This window comes from Mus pahari, chromosome 6 (assembly GCF_900095145.1).
Source record: "Mus pahari chromosome 6, PAHARI_EIJ_v1.1, whole genome shotgun sequence".
NCBI classification, from domain to species: Eukaryota; Metazoa; Chordata; class Mammalia; order Rodentia; family Muridae; genus Mus; species Mus pahari.
Window position 1 is genome coordinate 57,495,849 of NC_034595.1, and position 17,042 is coordinate 57,512,890.

General features: G+C 48.3%; 1 protein-coding gene across 1 annotated transcript in view; it reads right to left on the reverse strand.

Annotated features, from left to right (window-relative positions):
- Positions 1 to 2,068: 2,068 nt before the first annotated feature.
- The window catches only part of Ttc4 (tetratricopeptide repeat domain 4), an 18,749-nt gene continuing 3,775 nt past the window's right edge, over positions 2,069 to 17,042 (reverse strand). The window contains exons 4-10 of the mRNA XM_021200559.2: positions 15,054 to 15,131; positions 12,085 to 12,209; positions 10,929 to 11,015; positions 8,423 to 8,640; positions 7,884 to 7,965; positions 5,819 to 5,901; positions 2,069 to 3,330 (exon numbers count right to left, since the gene is read on the reverse strand). Of these exons, the coding sequence (XP_021056218.1) occupies positions 3,234 to 3,330; positions 5,819 to 5,901; positions 7,884 to 7,965; positions 8,423 to 8,640; positions 10,929 to 11,015; positions 12,085 to 12,209; positions 15,054 to 15,131 (770 nt within the window). The 3' untranslated portion in view covers positions 2,069 to 3,233. The remainder of the gene's footprint in view (positions 3,331 to 5,818; positions 5,902 to 7,883; positions 7,966 to 8,422; positions 8,641 to 10,928; positions 11,016 to 12,084; positions 12,210 to 15,053; positions 15,132 to 17,042) is intronic.

The window sequence follows — 17,042 nt, forward strand, 5'->3', positions numbered from 1 at the left end:
TCAATCCTCAGAGTACCTACCCGTGTAGCAGATAAGGAAGAACAGACAAGTCAGGCCAACGCCTACCAGTGGAGAGCGTGGCACTGGAACTAGAAGGCAGCCTAGCTCAGAGGAGCAGACTCCTGGCTACTGTACCGCCTGCTGTGTAACTGAACCATAATCAGGACAGACAGGCTATGGAGACAGCAGGAAAGAAAGCAAGTTGCCCAGAGTGAGGGCCTTGCATGCCACAGCAGGAGTGCTGAGGGACGGGGAGGCCTCAGGGCTCTAGCCAAGGATGAGGACATGTTTGCTTGTTGTGTCTGTTTCTCCCCCTTGGAGCAGTTGCCAGCCCAGGGTCAGACTCACTACATTGGCTGAGCAGTAGGACCCTAAGTCAGAGGCTGCATGTGGCTCTTCAGCCCTACGTCCAGTGTAGGCACAGGACAGATGCTCGTAATGCATGGAAACTCGAGGATGCAAGAAAGGGCGGTGCTGGGGAGGGGATGTGTAGTTCAGACCCAGGCTCTAACACTGTTTCTTCTCCATCCTGATGCCACAGGCCAGATCTGGGGGTGACTATAAGGATTAAGTAAGAGAACTCAGTGAAGTTGGCAGTGCCAGAACGCAGCATTTGGCTTGCTTTGTGTGCCTGCTGACGCTGTTTAGGGGCTTTGTCCCTTTCCTCATCTCTCTAGTTGTCACCCACATCCTCAGAGGCAACCAGACAGACATCAGGCATCCTTTCTCCACCCTGGTTCTGGGAAGGCAGCAAGCACTGAGGGCTCTGCCAGGAAGAAACCCAGGAACAAGTGAGAAAGGTTCTCCCTTAAAGTCAGGAACAGATGTGGGAGCATGTGCCTTACCTTCATCCCACCTCCTCTGGGGATGTCCATCCCCACAACTCTCCCCCACACATAACAAGAAAACAAAAACAAAACAGGCAGGGAGGGCTTGAGTCTCTCACTGTATTTCCCAGTATATGGGTCCGGTGGCCAAAGGGGAACCAGGTAAGGATCTGGTCCACATCTTGCTCAGGAATCAGTCTCTTCAGATTTCCACCACACTCCTCAGGGGGTACAGAAACTCTGTTTCCAAAAAATTGGTTTTTTTTTCTTTCTGGTTTAGTGAACATCTCTCCATGTCTATCACTGGCAATTTGGGCTAGATCATTCTTTGTGTGGAATGCATCATAGGAAATTAAAAGGTATGCGTGGTCTCAACCTTCCTAATGCCAGCAGCACACACCAGGTTATGATGTCATCTGAATGATGTCATGCAGAATCACCCACCTGTGAATCTACCAGACTGTGAAACAGTGCATTTGAAGAGAGCTGCTCACTGAGGACATGCCATTCCTGAGCTGAGGCCTCACATGCACAGGCTACAAGCAATGTCAAGGAAAGACGATCATTTTACAGATGACAGGAGCTGGCTCTAGCCTACCAATGCAGCTCTTGGTGCCTGCTCTCCCTGGGGTTAGGCTGAATGAGAATGGTCACCACACACTCAGATATTTCAATATTTAGTCTGCAGTTGGTAGAACTGTTTGGGAAGGATTAGGATGTAGTGGCCTTGGAGGAAGTGTTACCTTAGTTAGGGTTTTACTGCTGTGAACAGACACCACGACCAAGGCAACTCCTATAAGGACAACATTTAATTGGCTGGCTTACAGGTTCAGAGGTTCGGTCCATTAATGTCAAGGCAGGAGCATGGCAGCATCCAGGCAAGCATGGTGCAGGCAGAGCTGAGAGTTCTAAAGCCTTATCTGAAGGCTGCTAGTGGAAACTGACTTCTAGGCAGCTAGGATGAGGGTCTTAAGACCACACCCACAGTGACACTCTTAAGTCCCTCATATAGATTTTGAGTTCTTAAAAAGGAAGTCAGAGGAAAGTCTCTGGCTGAGGAATGTCTGCAGTGTTTCCAAAACCTGTGTGTGTGTGTGTGTGTGTGTGTGTGTGTGTGTGTTGGGGGGCAGGGTTTGGTGGATTTACAGGGACCTGTCCTGGGAAATAAAGCTGCACTTATCTCCCTAAATATTCCAAACAATTTCTCTTCCAGAAACAAGGACACAAACAACACAAAATGCCAAATTAGCCCATCTGAAGGCCACCAGCTGGTTTCAGTTTAATGATGTATTAGTCAGTTTTCCTATAGTGACAAACAATCCCCCAAATCTCTGTGTTTACTACAAATACATTTGCCACTCATGTAACAAACAGTGGCTTTAGGCCAGCTGCTGTGGGCTTTGCTCGGACACCAGGTGAAGGGAATGCTCCTATTTGAGAAATGGGGCCTCACGATAAAGGGAAACAACACAAGCCTACTTGCAAACCATTACCCATTGGCTCCTCAAGCTTCTGTCAGATGTGGCACAGCCCCATCTCAGCCCTTGCATGGACATTGAGAAGTATGCTCCCCTTGGCAGATGGTGTGGGCAATGCAGAACGCCACTGGGTTGCAGGTAAGAATACATACAATCTCTAGGACACAGAAAACAGCTCAAGACAAAAACAGCTTGTGACAGGCTAAGACTAGATCAAAAGGCATGAAATCCTAGCCAGACACAGTGGTGCACACCTCAATTCAGCATTCTTCTGCGGAGGCAGGAGCATAATTCGAGCTGAGGAATGGGGGAGCACTTGGGCTACCACTGGGGATGTTGCAGTCCTCACACTGCAACTCTGTCAGTCAGAGAATCCAGTAGGGCTTTGAGTAGTCTGAGCATCCCAGTTTATACAGTCAACTCAGAACGGGATGTGGCTTCATGGCTCCAGTCACCTCATGGCATACACAGCATCCCTTAGCTTTCCTCCATGCTGGTGAAGCAACCGAGCCAGTCTTTCAAGCCTTGAGGCCTTAGAGTATGGTACAGGGCTGGTTTACTGCTTGGAGCTGTGCCTTCTGTACATGCCCGATGCACAGGGTCACTGCACCCTGAGATAGTCTCCGGGCCAGGGAGTTACCAAGGCCAGCTATTCTGGTAACTGCATTGGATGCTTTCTTCAGAGATGGACTCCAAAGATGTACTGGCCAGGGCAGAGCCATGAATGTGAGGAGGGTGAAGCCCAGTTGGAGCTCAGCACTCAGACAGACAGGCTTAGGTTCAGGGGGTCCAGCAGCTTCTTCCCCAGCAAGAGGCTGGGAACCACTGTCCCTGGGGATAGAGTGCTGGACTCTAGGCCAGATGACTCACGTGTGCAGAGTCCAGCAGAGGAAACTGAGGGAAGAGACCCCAGGGTCTGGCTCCCATGTTACCTGTGCACCCTCTTCCCCTGGAGGTAATTCCTACAGAAAGGAGAGGATCCTACACAGAGCAGGAATGCCGGCGTAAGGGCCTTCACGGAGCACCTGCAGGGAGCACAGAAGAGTGGTTAACTGCATTATAACTGCCATTATTCCCAGACCTTCCCAGCCACACTCACGGTGAACCTTCGGATGTACACAACATTAAAATACAACTTAGCTCATTTGTTTGTCTGAATATTCATAAGTCTGGAGACAGCATGATATAGTCTCCCCTTAAAACTCTGGCATCAGGCACACATAGGGCTAAACATGAAAGAAGACCACAAAACAAGCGATCAGTTCATTCCATATTCTGGGAGTGACTAGTGTAAGCCAGGCTCTTACTAACTTGAGATTATAGTCTGTATTCCAACAAGCCTGGTTTGCCCACCTGTTCCCATTGTGGTCACACTGAATAAATCTCTCACCTTTAAAAAAACAACCAAACCAAAACAAAACAACCACAAAACCCTATTAATGTTGCTCTTTTAATTGGTTTCCTGAGAATGGGAGCCAAGCCTGGCTTCTTGAGGTACAGACTGACTCCAAGTTTAGAAATGAGGCCCCGTGTTAAGAAACAAGATTAAATAAAATATAAACATGTGGACTAGTAAGATGGCTTATTAGACAATGGCACTTGCTACTGTACCTGAGACTCAAAGAGTGGAGGAGAGAACCAACTTCCTCCATCAGTTGTCTTCGGACCTCCATACATATGCCATGGCATGGGTGCTGCCCATGATAAACATTGCCCCATTTAAACGTTAAAAGGCATTCTTTAAAACAGCACCAACAAAAGCTGGGCATAAGGACGCATGCCTTTAATCCCAGCATTCAAAAGGCTGAGGGAGGAATCTCTGCGCATTCAAGGCCGACATGCTCTACACAGGGAACTTAAAACAGCCAGGGCTGTGTACAGAGAGCCTGTCTCAAAACAAACAAACAAACACCACCACAAGTGGGTGTGGTGGTCCACACCTGGAATCCGAGCACTTGAAAGGCAGAGGCAGGAGAATAAGGAGCGCCAGGTCATCTGTAACTACATAGCCCACTGAAAGCCAGCCAGGGCTACACGCAGCCACACGTAGCTACACGCAGCCCGGTTTAACAACTCCTCTCAAAAACAAGCCAAAGCCCATAACCATGTTCTGGCTCCCAAGTCTACCCCTGAGGGAGGCTATAAAGGACATGAGAAAGACACACCCTTAGTCCAATAAGGCACGGCCCCTAGCTACAGGGGGACAGGAAAGACTTCCTGGAAGACAACATGCCTGAACTTGACTTTAATTTGGAAAAGTTTCTGGTGCACAGTGCAGGTAGCCAGATGGTCTGCTATTGCTAGAATATGAAATTCACGGAGTAAGGCAGGCTGGAGAGGTGGGTGAGACCCTGGCCTCCCAGGCCTAGGTGCGTTGGCATTTCACAGTGGGCCATTTCTGGACAGAGGGGCCTGGTTCATGTCTTCAGGTTCTGAACTGTCTCCTGTCTATGTCAAAAACCTAAATATAATCACTCACAATAGCCTTTGTGTTTCTGAGCATATGGGATTGGTGTTCCTCTAAGGATCAGTCTGCTTTATGTTTAGATACTTCTTGGAAATGGAAATGGGAAATGGGAACCTCAGGCCTTGAGAAATGTCCCTCCACACCCTTCAAGCCAAAGCAGGTACTGGGAACTTCTGGACACCTTTCCAGGTCAACTATCTTCTCATCTGTTCAGGCCCTCCCTCCAGTCCAGCCTCTCCCATGGGTCTCACCACCCAACAGTATGTACAATGCAAATCTGCACATTCCTCTGTGCTTCTTCCTTGAGCTCCGCTCTGCATCTCCCTTCACCACCCTGGATGAAGTCCATGCTCCTTAGCAGGGCAGTCCAGTCATGCTCTATGAACCGTGCTAAGCTCAGCTCCCCAGCCTCTCTGCTGACCACGCCCGAAGACCCCCTTCTCTTGTACAACTGGCTTTTATTCTAAATGCAGAAATCCTTTGCCTTAGTCTTTCTCACTTTGCTGCAAGTTGGAGAAAAACAGACCCAAGAGTGAACTTGTTCCTTCCCTCAGGTCATTCTACAGAAGGAATCCTGCTTGCTACCCCTGCTGATAACAGGCTCCTCCCCAGCAGGCTGCACTCTGACGTCTGCCTGAATCCTGACTAAAGTACCCTAGAAACATGTACCCATTCTATAGGTGAAGGCAGAGCCCCAGGGAGGCAGAATGTGCTCAGGGTCACACGGTTAGGGAACCCAGGAGTGTCTGCAATGTCCTTTCCATGCGACAGTGTCAGGAGACAAAGTGCAATCAGGAAATGGACATCACCCCAGCTGCCTTCAGCTACACAAGCCAAGCAGCTTTTCCAACCTGAGACCAGGCCGCTCACTTCCCATGGCCTGGGCTGTCACTCTCCTTCAGCCTCCTTGGCCAATGGCCTGGTTTAATGGGCCAGGCCAGTTTGGTCCCCCTGGCCTGTGAGAGTTGTGTGTCAGTGAGCAGAAGAGCTGGCCAGCCTCTGGAAGGGGCCTGTGAACTTTCCCATCATCCCTTGGAGGTGCTCACCTGGGGTGCTGCAGCACCTGCAACAGGGTGCTGTCGGGAGACACCAGGTACAGTTCCGCCCTGTCCTCGTCCTCAAAGTAGACCTGCGGATTAACCAGAAGGATGAGACAAACACAGGCTTAGACGGCCCCGCACTGCTGCAGCAACCCTGAGAGGTTGGGATGGCAACTGCTACTAGTGAGATGCCTGCCTCCCCCACACGGCTGCAGGCTCCGGTGCTTGGATCAGCCTCAGCCACACTGCCCATGCATGCCCAGCCGTGGACCAGCAGCATTCTCCACGGCTCAGAGAAAGGGACCATCTCCTGTGTCACTCGGGCAGTGTAGAGGCTCCAAAGCTCAGGCCCAGGTCTGTGCAGCCTTCAGTTTAGTCCCAGTGCCACAGAGGTGGGGAGCAGAATGCCACAGTGACCCAAGGGAAGGAAGGCCCAGAGCAGGTGAGACGGGTGTGTGTGCAGGGCACCAAGGCACAAACACAGTAAGGACATGTCACAGGATATGTCAGAGCTCAACCAGGACAGGGAGGCTCCACGCCAGGAGCCAGCCAGCCTGAGCAGGAAGAGATGGGCTTCTTTAGAAGGCAGTAATAAAGGGCAGCAAGGTGGAGCCCAACAGGAATAAAAACAATGTCCTCACACGAGGAGCAGAAAAAACAATTGGAATTATCAGTCCTCCAGCAGAAGGATGACCACCAGCTATGACAGAGGATGGCCTCGTGTTTTTGTTTTGCAATACCAAGAATAGGACCCAGGGGTTCACACATGCTAGGCAAGTGCTTGACCACTGAGCTATACGCCTTTTTTATTTTTAAAATTCACTAAGTTGCCCAGGCTAGCTTAGGACTACTTGTTAGCCCAGGCTGGACTCCTGCTTTAGCTTCCTAAGTGGCTGGGATTATAGGCCAGTGTCACTAAGCCCGGCTAGGATAGCCTGTCTATGGGTTAGAGCTGGAACAGGATGAAGGGTGAGTGAGCCATGTAGGATGTGAGTCTGCAGAAGAGGAAGGCTGCCATCCTGGGGCAGCAGCCAGCATGGGGCTGAGCATTCCACATAGAAAGGTGCCAGTGCTATTGGCAGAAGGGGGCTGATCCAAGAACACAAAGGTCAGCTGGGCATGGTAGTGCACATCTGTAACCCTAGCACACACAGGCTAAAGTTGAGGGGCTGACAGCCTTAACTACACAGTAAAAACCCGGCTCAAGACACCACTGACGTATGTCTTCATTACAAATACAGAGATAAATAAAGTGAATCTCATGGTACCAGAGTAGAACTGGAGACACAATGCTGCACACATAATCCTTCCTCAGCCACGAGTTCCCCTTCCCAATACTAACAGTATGCCTACTGCTAATACCACTCTCCATAGAAACCACCAAGGATCCTTGGGGAAAATGGTTGCTTTCTAAGCTGGGTGGAGAAAGCACAGCTCAAAGCTGGAGTACCTTGGGCCAGAAACAAGAACGTAGAGAAGGGAGGTGAGTTAGCCTATGAAAACAGAGCTGAATAAAGTGACCAAGTCTACAACAATCTGGACATAAACACCACACACAGTAATAAACTTGTTAAATAAAGAGGAAACCACAAATCCACTGAGTAAATAAACGTTGGGCCAGTGAGATGGCTCAGTGGGAAAGGAGCCTGCTGCCAAGCCTGATGACCTGAGTTCAGGACCCACATGATGGAGGCCAGAGGCCAGAACTGGCTTCTGTAAGTTGTCTTCTAACATACACACAGGCATCACACACACACACACACACACACACACACACACACACACACACACACTCACACAGACAATGTTTAAAAACACTCAATATCTGTGTATACATCCTCCCAATATCTTACAGGAATGAAATAAAACATTTCAGAGCCGGGTGTGGTGGCGCACGCCTTTAATCCCAGCACTCAGGAGGCAGAGGCAGGTGGATTTCTGAGTTCAAGGCCAGCCTGGTCTACAAAGTGAGTTCCAGGACAGCCAGGGCTACACAGAGAAACCCTGTCTCAAAAAAAACAAAAAAAAGAAAAAAAAAGAAAAAGAAAGAAAGAAAGAAACCATTTCTTACCTCCAGATTATTCGGGTGGTACTTGTGCTCTGAGTCCCAGGAGGGTGCTTCACTAAACATCGTCATTAGATGGTCAATAAACCTACGGGGGGGGGGGGGAGAGATGTGGTTTCTGGTGTCAATGTTCCATCTATATAGTCCCACACCTGGACACCAATTCAGAGAGAAAAGTAACCTATAAAGCATGACATCCAGGCTTAACCTACTTTCACCACAGTGCGTGCCACAGCATAAAGGTTTATCACTGTGCAGGACACACCCTTTGAGATCATAAGTTATATGGTACAATCTACATTTTTTAAAAAATAAACACATATAAATTATACATGTGTACTACCTAAGATGAACTACCCAGACACAACCTGACGAGGCACGGCCTGTCTTGCCAGCAGGTAGACAATTCACGATAGAGAAGCCTGCCCACATTCTGGAGATTACTCTAAATTACTCTTTCCTTCTCAGGCAAAAGCCCCTGGCCTCTCCTAACAGTCGGGAAGAGCACACAAGTAGGAGCAGAGGGCTGTTGGGACAAACAGTACCTGGTGTCCTCATGAAAAGCAGAGATGAAGTCTGACTGCGCGTACTCCGGGTACAGGAACAGCACAGGCCAGCTCAGCCTGCCCTGGTCATCTATACTTAGCCTGGCTCCATAGGGGTTCTCAGAGCTGAGCCCATTCAGGAGCATCTCAGCTGGACCATTGGAGGCTGACTCTTCATCCTCACCGGCTGATTCAGAGACAAGCCTGATGTTCCTAGCCTGAATTAAGACAAAAACACACACTCGCACAAACCCTATCATGAGGAAAATGCAAACAATGCAAACACATCACTGAAATAAGCCCTGAAGCTTCCTGGAGGCCCATGTGACCACCTTAACTGTCCTGGCAGCCTGGCACAGTGGGCACCAGTTATTTGAATGATATCCCCTAAGGTAGAAGTTAGCAAACTTTTTATTTTCCTTTTGCGACAGTCTCATGTAACCCAAGCTGGCTTTGGATTTCTGATCCCCCTGTCGCCAGCTCCCAGGTGCTGGGATCACAGGCATGTGCCACACCCTGGCTGGCAATTTTTTTCTTAAAGGATCAGCTACTGAGGGCCAAGCAGTCTGTTGTCAGTAGTCCCCTGTACCATGCCTATGGGAAAGCCTTGGATGATACCTAAACAAGGAGAGCTGACTCAATGTCACCATCTACAGCCTCTGCTCTTAAGCCATCAATAAAACATGGCATTTGTGCTGGCTAGTTTTATGTCAACTTGACACAGCTAGAACCATCTGAAAGAAGGGAACCCCAATTGAAAAGTGCCTCCATAAGATCCAGCTATAATGCATTTTCATAATTAGTGATTGATGGGGGAAAGCCTAGGCCATTGTGGGTGGTGCCATCCCTGAGCTGGTGGTCCTGGGCTTTATAGGCTGAGCAAGCCATGAGGAGCAAACTAATGCACTCCTCCATGGCCTCTGCATCAGCTCCTGCCTCCAGGTTCCTGTCCTGTTTCTGTCCTGACTTCCTTCAACGATGGACTATTACATGGAATTGTAAGCCAAATTTCACCCCCAACTTGCTTTTGGTCATGGTGCTTCACTATAGCAAGAGAAACCCTAACTAAGGCAGCTGTGTTCTGTTGATAATGATTTTAATCTGTACTATAGTCCAAAGTATAGGACTTAACTAGAGGAGATAACTAGAAATTTTCTAAAACATCTATATGTGGGGCTAGAGAGATGGTTCAGTGGTTAGTGCACGGGCTGCTCTTGCAGAGGACCCAGGTTCAATTCCTAATACCCCAACTACTCTGTAGGCACTACATGAATCATGTGGTGCACATATGCACATATACAATACAATCTAGAAAAGAAAGAAAGAAAGAAAGAAAGAAAGAAAGAAAGAAAGAAAGAAAGAAAGAAAGAGAGAGAGAAAGAAAGAAAAAAGTCCATATACAACTATTTGGGTCTCTTATTCAAGAAAATGGCCAAATCCTGAGTATCAAATTTAAAAACCTGGAGTATACTGTACTGTTCTGTGTGTTGGGTTGTGTTTTGTTTTATCTTTTGAAGTAAGAGTTTCACTTATTATTTGAAACTGGCTTCAAACTCAACATCTTCCATTTCTGAATCTGGAGTACTGGAATTGCAGACATGGGCCATTGCATCTGTCTGCCATCCTACTTTGTATGTATGTATGTATGTATGTATGTATGTATGTATGTATGTATGTTATAATTCTGTGCTGTTTTGCCTACAGGTATGTCTGTGTGAGGGTGCCAGATTCCCTGGAACTGGAATTACAGACAGTTATGAGCTGTCATGGGGGTGCTGGGAACAGAACCCAGGTCCTCTGCAGCCAGTGCACTTAGCCACCGAGCATCTCTCCAGCCCATATTTAATTTGTTAATATATGTTACCAGATTGCTTGCTGGGAGAGACAAGTGAGTAGACTTAGCAGTGTTAAGTTCTCTAAGTCAGTAACTGAAATGGTGTGTAACTGTGAACATAGAATGAGACTAAAGCCGCAGCCCACGCTGCATCACCTGTTGAATGGGAGACCAGCCAGGCATCAAGGATTAAAGATGCAGGTCACTCACTTCAGGGAAGTACCCAGCACTAACTGGTTTGGCCACTGGGCCTCCTAGACTACGCTCACTTCAGAATGCAGGACAGGGAGGGTTTTACTGTTGTTAATTAAAGCAACATCCTAAAAGCGTGGCTTTCTCGGGTTGTGGTATGTTACAGTGATGAGCAAGGCCCTGGCTCAGACACCATCACTATGGGCGGTTTTCTTCAATCAAAGATTAGTAATCCAGGAACAAGGCCTTCCCCAGAGGGCTGCTATGAGAGGGAGGAGAGGATGACTAGCCCAGAGTGCACACTCAGCATGTTGCTGAGACTGGCACAGGAGGTACTGAGCTAACTGAACATGGTGCTGACTCCAAAGGCTGGGCGGGGTAAGCACAGCTGTGAAGACAAAGCCCCCCAGGAAAGGTCCCAGCAGGCTTCACACAGCCTGGGGATTCACACTCTGTGAGGCCTATGCTTTGAGAACTCACCTTGATGGCATGGAGCAGAGCCTCATTCTGACTCTGTTCCTTCTTTTCTTTCAACTTTGCCTTCCTCAGATCCCTCTCTTCCATCCTCTGGAAATATAATTCAGATGCCATCAGCTCCAGGGAACTCTTTCTCGATTTTACCCCAGCCTGCAGGATATCTGGTCTGTATGCAAACCATGCTTCTGCTCAGAGACTGCCAGTGGCTGGCTCAGTGACCGTCCACAAAGCATGCCCCCAGGGTCAGGCCCATTGTCGGCAGAAATTTAAAACCTAATTCTTAAAACAAAACAAAACACTTCATTCTTGTACTCCAAGAGCTCACAATTCAGTGAGGGATGCTGCTAAGAGCCAAGTGTACCCTGAGTCACACTGATGGTGCCCCCACAGTAGGCTTAGGCAGACGAGGAAGATGCCACCAATAAAGGAGAGAGGGCATCTCCATCCAAGGTCCCCAGTGGAGTAGACAAGTACTATAGGGAACCCCAACCTCTCTAGTATGGCTGCCGAAAACCCTAGGTTCTGCCTTCCGCACAGTTAAAATCAGTGAGAGAAAAACACAGGTGGCAGACTTTCTCCCCAGTCTGCCACCACCAGCCACTCCTGCTTCCCCTGGGCTTGCCGTTAATAGAAATCTGCCAACCTCTGCTACAATGGGAACAGAGCAAATGTGTCAGGCTCTGCAGATCACAAGGTCTCTGTTGTGTATTAGCTTCTGATAGTGTGAAAACCTGCTTAGCTCATTTCATCTTCATAAAAAAATCATTCAAGGTATATATTATTCTCATTTTCAAAGCAGGGACCAAGAAATATCAGGAACTTGTCCTGATTCATTTCAGCATTTCGCCAGTGGTAAAAGTAGTATTAAACTCAGATTTGCTGAAGTATCCATCCCTCTAGCGCTTCTTGTCTGGAAAATTCTTTTCCCTCAGCATCATTCAACTCAGTAAACTCTCACTGTGTCATTCAGAGATTGGGCGTCACCTCTCTCAGCAAACTACGTGTCAGATCCCACTCACACTCTGCTGTCGGCAGAGCGAAGCCAGCTGCCACTACTCTAGACTGTTAGCACGCACACCCCATACTCCCACAGTGACCTGAGACACAATCTGAAGAATGCTAACTAGCAAATGCAAACCGCCTACGGACAGTTACTAACCTTTAGCTTGTCTGCTTTTGCCCTTATTTCTAGCAGTTTCTTCTCTTTGGCATCAATTTGTAGTCCCTCATCACACCAGTTCACAGCCTCAGCAAAGTGTTTCAGCTCAAGATGGCACAGGGCACCTGCAGAAATCAGCGTCCTGAGGCTCTCAGAACAACATGCTCAGAGAGCTCCACCTTGAAAAAGCCTTCCTGCCCTCACCAGCCACCAGCCCCACGAGGGCAGACACGACAGGGCTCTTTGTAGTTCCGCTCCTAGACAAGGAAGGATTTGTACACTGCAGACCCGAAATCACTCCTAACCCTGTTTGTTCAAAACTTCCAAGTCTTCCTGGAATAAAGGACTCTAAACAGAACAGCTCATCAAACAACAGTCAGAAAGGCTGGGCCAGAAAATGACTGTAATTTACCGCTGATCTTGGACAAAGGCCATGTCTGAACTTCAGATTCCTTGTCCTACAAATGGGAGAATAAAGGCCATCTCAGATGGTGTGTGTGTGTGTGTGTGTGTGTGTGTGTGTGTGTGTTTTAAGATTTGTTTTTAAGGGCTGGAGAGATGGCTCAGTGGTTAAGAGTACTGACTACTCTTCCACAGGTCCTGAGTTCAATTTCCAGCAACCACATGGTGGCTCACAACCATCTGCAATGGGGTCTGATATCCTCTGCTGGTGTGTCTGAAGAGAGCAATGGTGAATACATAAAATTAATAAATAAATCGTGGGGAAAAACAAAAGAATTTTAAACAACAAAAAATTNTCTGCACAGCAGCAGTTCCTTAAACATCCCCTGTGCATACAGATGTCTGCATTTCTGTTGCTGTCTACATTGAGAAAGGATGAAACTTACTCATATACCATTAGGATGTGTGCTAATATTTCCCAAAAATCTCAAGGCAGGGTGAAAGAGAGAGAGAAAGAGAAAGAGGAGAGGGGAGAGTGGAGAGGGGAGAGGGGAGAGGGGAGAGGGGAGAGGGTTGGTTTGCCTGAAGAGGCCAGATATGTCAGATAGCCCCTGAGCTGGAGTCTTAGGCAGCTGTGAGCCACTGGAAACTGAACTGGAGTCGTGTGCAAGAGCAGAATGTTCTAATGTTCTGTTAACTGCTGAATCTCCTCTCCAGTCCCCAGATGATGTTTACTATAAAGCAGAATTTCCTCAGCCATCAATCAATACCAAAGCCCAAACACATTTTTCTTTTTTATATAGCCATCTGTTTAAACTTGCCTCCCTTTTACTTTTTGATTGACTGGTTTAGGGGGTTGGTTGTTTTCATTCTGGGATGAAATCTGTAGCACCTGTGCATGCTAGGGAAGTGCCCTACCATTAAGCTATACTTTGATTCTATTTCTAAAATGTTTCACTGCAATCATGTTCGGTTCTCTGGATAGCCTCTTAGACTTGCATAGACATTTAAAACATCAGAATTTTATTATAAGGCTTATATGATGGTTTGAATATGCTCGGCCCAGGGAGTGGCACTATAAGAAGGTGTGGGTGGCCCTGTTGGAGTACGTGTGGCCTTGTTGGAGTAGGTCTGTCACTGTGGATGTGGGCTTTAAGACCCCCATTCTAGCTGCCTGGAAGCCAGTATTCTGCTATAGCCTTCAGATGAAGATGTAGAACTCTCAGCTCCTCCTGCACCATGCCTGCCTGGATGCTGCCATGTTCCTGCCTTGATGATACTGGACTGAACCTTTGAACCTGTAAGCCAGCCCCAGTTAAATATTGTCCTAATAAGAGTCGCCTTGGTTGTGGTGTTTCTTCACTGCAGGAAAGCCCTAACTAAGACAGCTTGAGTATCAAAGACTCTATCACCCCAGATAGGTGAGATGTCTCAGGAGGGAAAGGCCCTGGATGCCAAGCCTGATGACCTAAATTCTCTCCCTGGACGCCACATGGTGGAGGAGGAGAGTCTACCCCTAGAGGTTGTCCTCTGACCTCCACACAGAGATCATGGCATGTGTGCCTACTCACATGCATATTGCACACACAAACAAATGCATACTTATTTTTTAGAGACTCTAACCTCATCGAACTCAGAGTGAGCACACAGACATTAAGAGCAGATGTCCTGCCAACGAAGTCCTGCTATAAGGTGAAGCAACAATGAGTCAGAGGCTGATTCCACAGGACTGTAGTGTCCTGGACAACCCTTACTCAGGGCCTCTGTCCTGTGGCTGAGGGACACGGACAGACGCCCTACACCCAGCCACAGATACCTAAAGAGGCATTATTTGGCTAAGTGGTTTAAACTGACTCGTGGCAGTGTGGGGAGGCTCAATACATGATGAATAGTTTGCACAGCACTCTCAGCTCAGAGAAAGGTGATGTATAATTAGTAAAAGCGCTGTTACTGCAAGGTCAGACCACAACATGAAAAACATGGCAACAGCCCAGCAGCAGAGTTTCTGGCAAAGGCCCCACACTTTACCTTTTAATTAATTTCAATATGGCATTTAATTATCTTGCCTTTCAATCAGCTAAACTAGGGGGAAAAGTCAGAATGTGCTATGTCTTAATTAATTTCATTCTTTTTTTCTTTTTTTTCTTTTTTTTCTTTTTTTTCTTTTTTTTTTTTTGGTTTTTAAGAGACAGGGTTTCTCTGTGTAGCCCTGGCTGTCCTGGAACTCACTCTGTAGACCAGGCTGGCCTCGAACTCAGAAATCTGCCTGCCTCTACCTCCCAAGTGCTGGGATTAAAGGCGTGCACCACCACGCCTGGCTAATTTTCTTTACTAATTTAAAATGAGGAGTTTCAATCTCATACACACTGGCATGAAGGGTAGAGCCTCCAGGGGAGCACTGAGTGGCAGCAGCCGCAGGAGGAAGCAGGACCTTCCCACAGAGACTGCAGGACTAAAGTGACTTCCCCAGTCCCCAGCACGTCAGGAGGCAAGCTTTCAGTGGCAGCTTTTGGTGCACAGTGCCAGTTTTCCCAAATGATGGCCACCCACAGCTCATGGAGACTCACCTCTTATGATGGCTTTCAGGTGACCGGGCTTTAACTTCTTGGCAGCCAGCACATCGTTGAGGGCAGAACGAAAATTGCCTAATGAAATGAAATGCCATTAAGTAAAAGAAAGAATAAGCTTTTCCATCAAAATGCTTCCAAAATGTCACAGCACTGACAGAGACAATTCCCGAAGGTTCAGGAGCCAGAACACTGAACATGCTTCTGGACAAACACAGTTATGCTCATGGAGTCCTAAAGAGTGAGCAGCATCAGGCAGGTTGGAGGAAAAAAATGCCCATGGTCACCAGCAGCTGGAAACTAAAGTCAACCCGAAACCAGTGAGGATGTGGGTAAGAACTGTGCTGGGGGACTGTGATAAGCAACCTATTTTGGTTGAATGGAGCTTGTTCCGGTGACCCAGTAAAGATCTCTACAAGGGATGGAAAAGCGAGCCATGTTCCCAGAATCAGGTGCCTGAAACCACAGAGCCCCCAACTCCATAATTCTGTGACTATCAGTCATGCAGACAATGTCCTAAGCTTCTGGCATTCTGGCTAGACTCCACCCCCACAGTTACCTGACTATAACCAGATATGCTCCTCCCCACAGTTACCCGATAGCCCAGCCCACTACACTATAAGAGGGGCTGCTTGGCCCCTCCTCGCTCTCTTTAAGCCCTCACCTTTCTTACTCTCTAGCCCTCCTTCTCTCTTTCCCTTTCCCACTCTCTCCACATGGCCATGGCTGGCCTCTCTCTCTCTACCTTCTCTCTCTCTCCCTGCCTTTCTACACTAAAGCTCTAAAACCATAGACGGTCTCTACTCGTCAAGGCCCGCTGTGCTTGAATGATGGGATGGGCTTTCTCCTAAGGAGCCGCATCTAACCTGCTGGAAGGCCGTCCTGTGCTCCAGCCACGGACCTGACCAAGGACTCTCGCCCGAGTGGGAACCATCCAGTGCCCCCTCCCCCTGCCCTCTCCTCCCTTCGGCCCCAGGGCTCAGTGCCACCCTGGGGTCCCTATTCTGTTCTCAGCTCCTCCGAGGTATCCAGAGTTGGATGCTGGAGGCTGGGAACCTGGTACCTAGGGTTACCACTTGTCCACCACCCGCCAAGTGGGGTCAGTGGCTTCACACAGCCAGACACCCACCCAGAGCCACATGGAAAGCATGTGGCAGTCCTCCTGCGTCCGCCCACCCAGAGCACTGGAACTGAGGCAGGACACGGGTTCTCTCCCCCTTTCCCCCACACCCACGGCCCTGCACAGTGTCAGGTGCACTGGAGAATAAGTCGGCACACTGTGAACAACAAAGTTCTTCTAGAAATTATCCTCAGAAATACTTGACCAATATGTAAGGATCGGTGAAGAAGCAAGCTAGCCGAGTTATCTCCCGCTGCTTGGTGTATTGAGAAATGGTTCCACTACATTGTCTAGGCTGGACTCAAACTCAAGCAATCCCCCTGCATCGTTCTCCAGGTAGCTGAGATTTACAGGTCCTAAACACTCACAAAGGCACTCAGAACAGAGTATATCATGAAAGCTAAAAAGCAAAGGGATGGACTTAAAAACAAAGCAGAGGAAAAGCCCTGCACTACCGAGCCACACTACATAAGGACAAAGGCACCAAGGGCCTCTGCCATGGGAGCGGAGGCACACGCCTTACCCTCCACTGCCCAAGCTGGTGGGAGACACAAAACCACAATGTCTGGACTGGGGCCCCTGAGCACAGAGGTGGTTCAGTAAGGAAGAACTAAGCCATTCTCCCCTTGGTACTGAGAGCACCAGCAGCCACAATTCCCAAACAATAGAAAACAGTGCACAGAATTAAGAAAGGTATCAATTGGGCTGGTGAGATGGCTCAGTGGGTAAGAGCACTGACTGCTCTTCCGAAGGTCCTGAGTTCAAATCCCAGCAACCACATGGTGACTCACAACCACCCATAATGAGATGTGATGCCCTCTTCTGGTGTGTCTGAAGTCAGCTACAGTGTACTTACATATAATAATAAA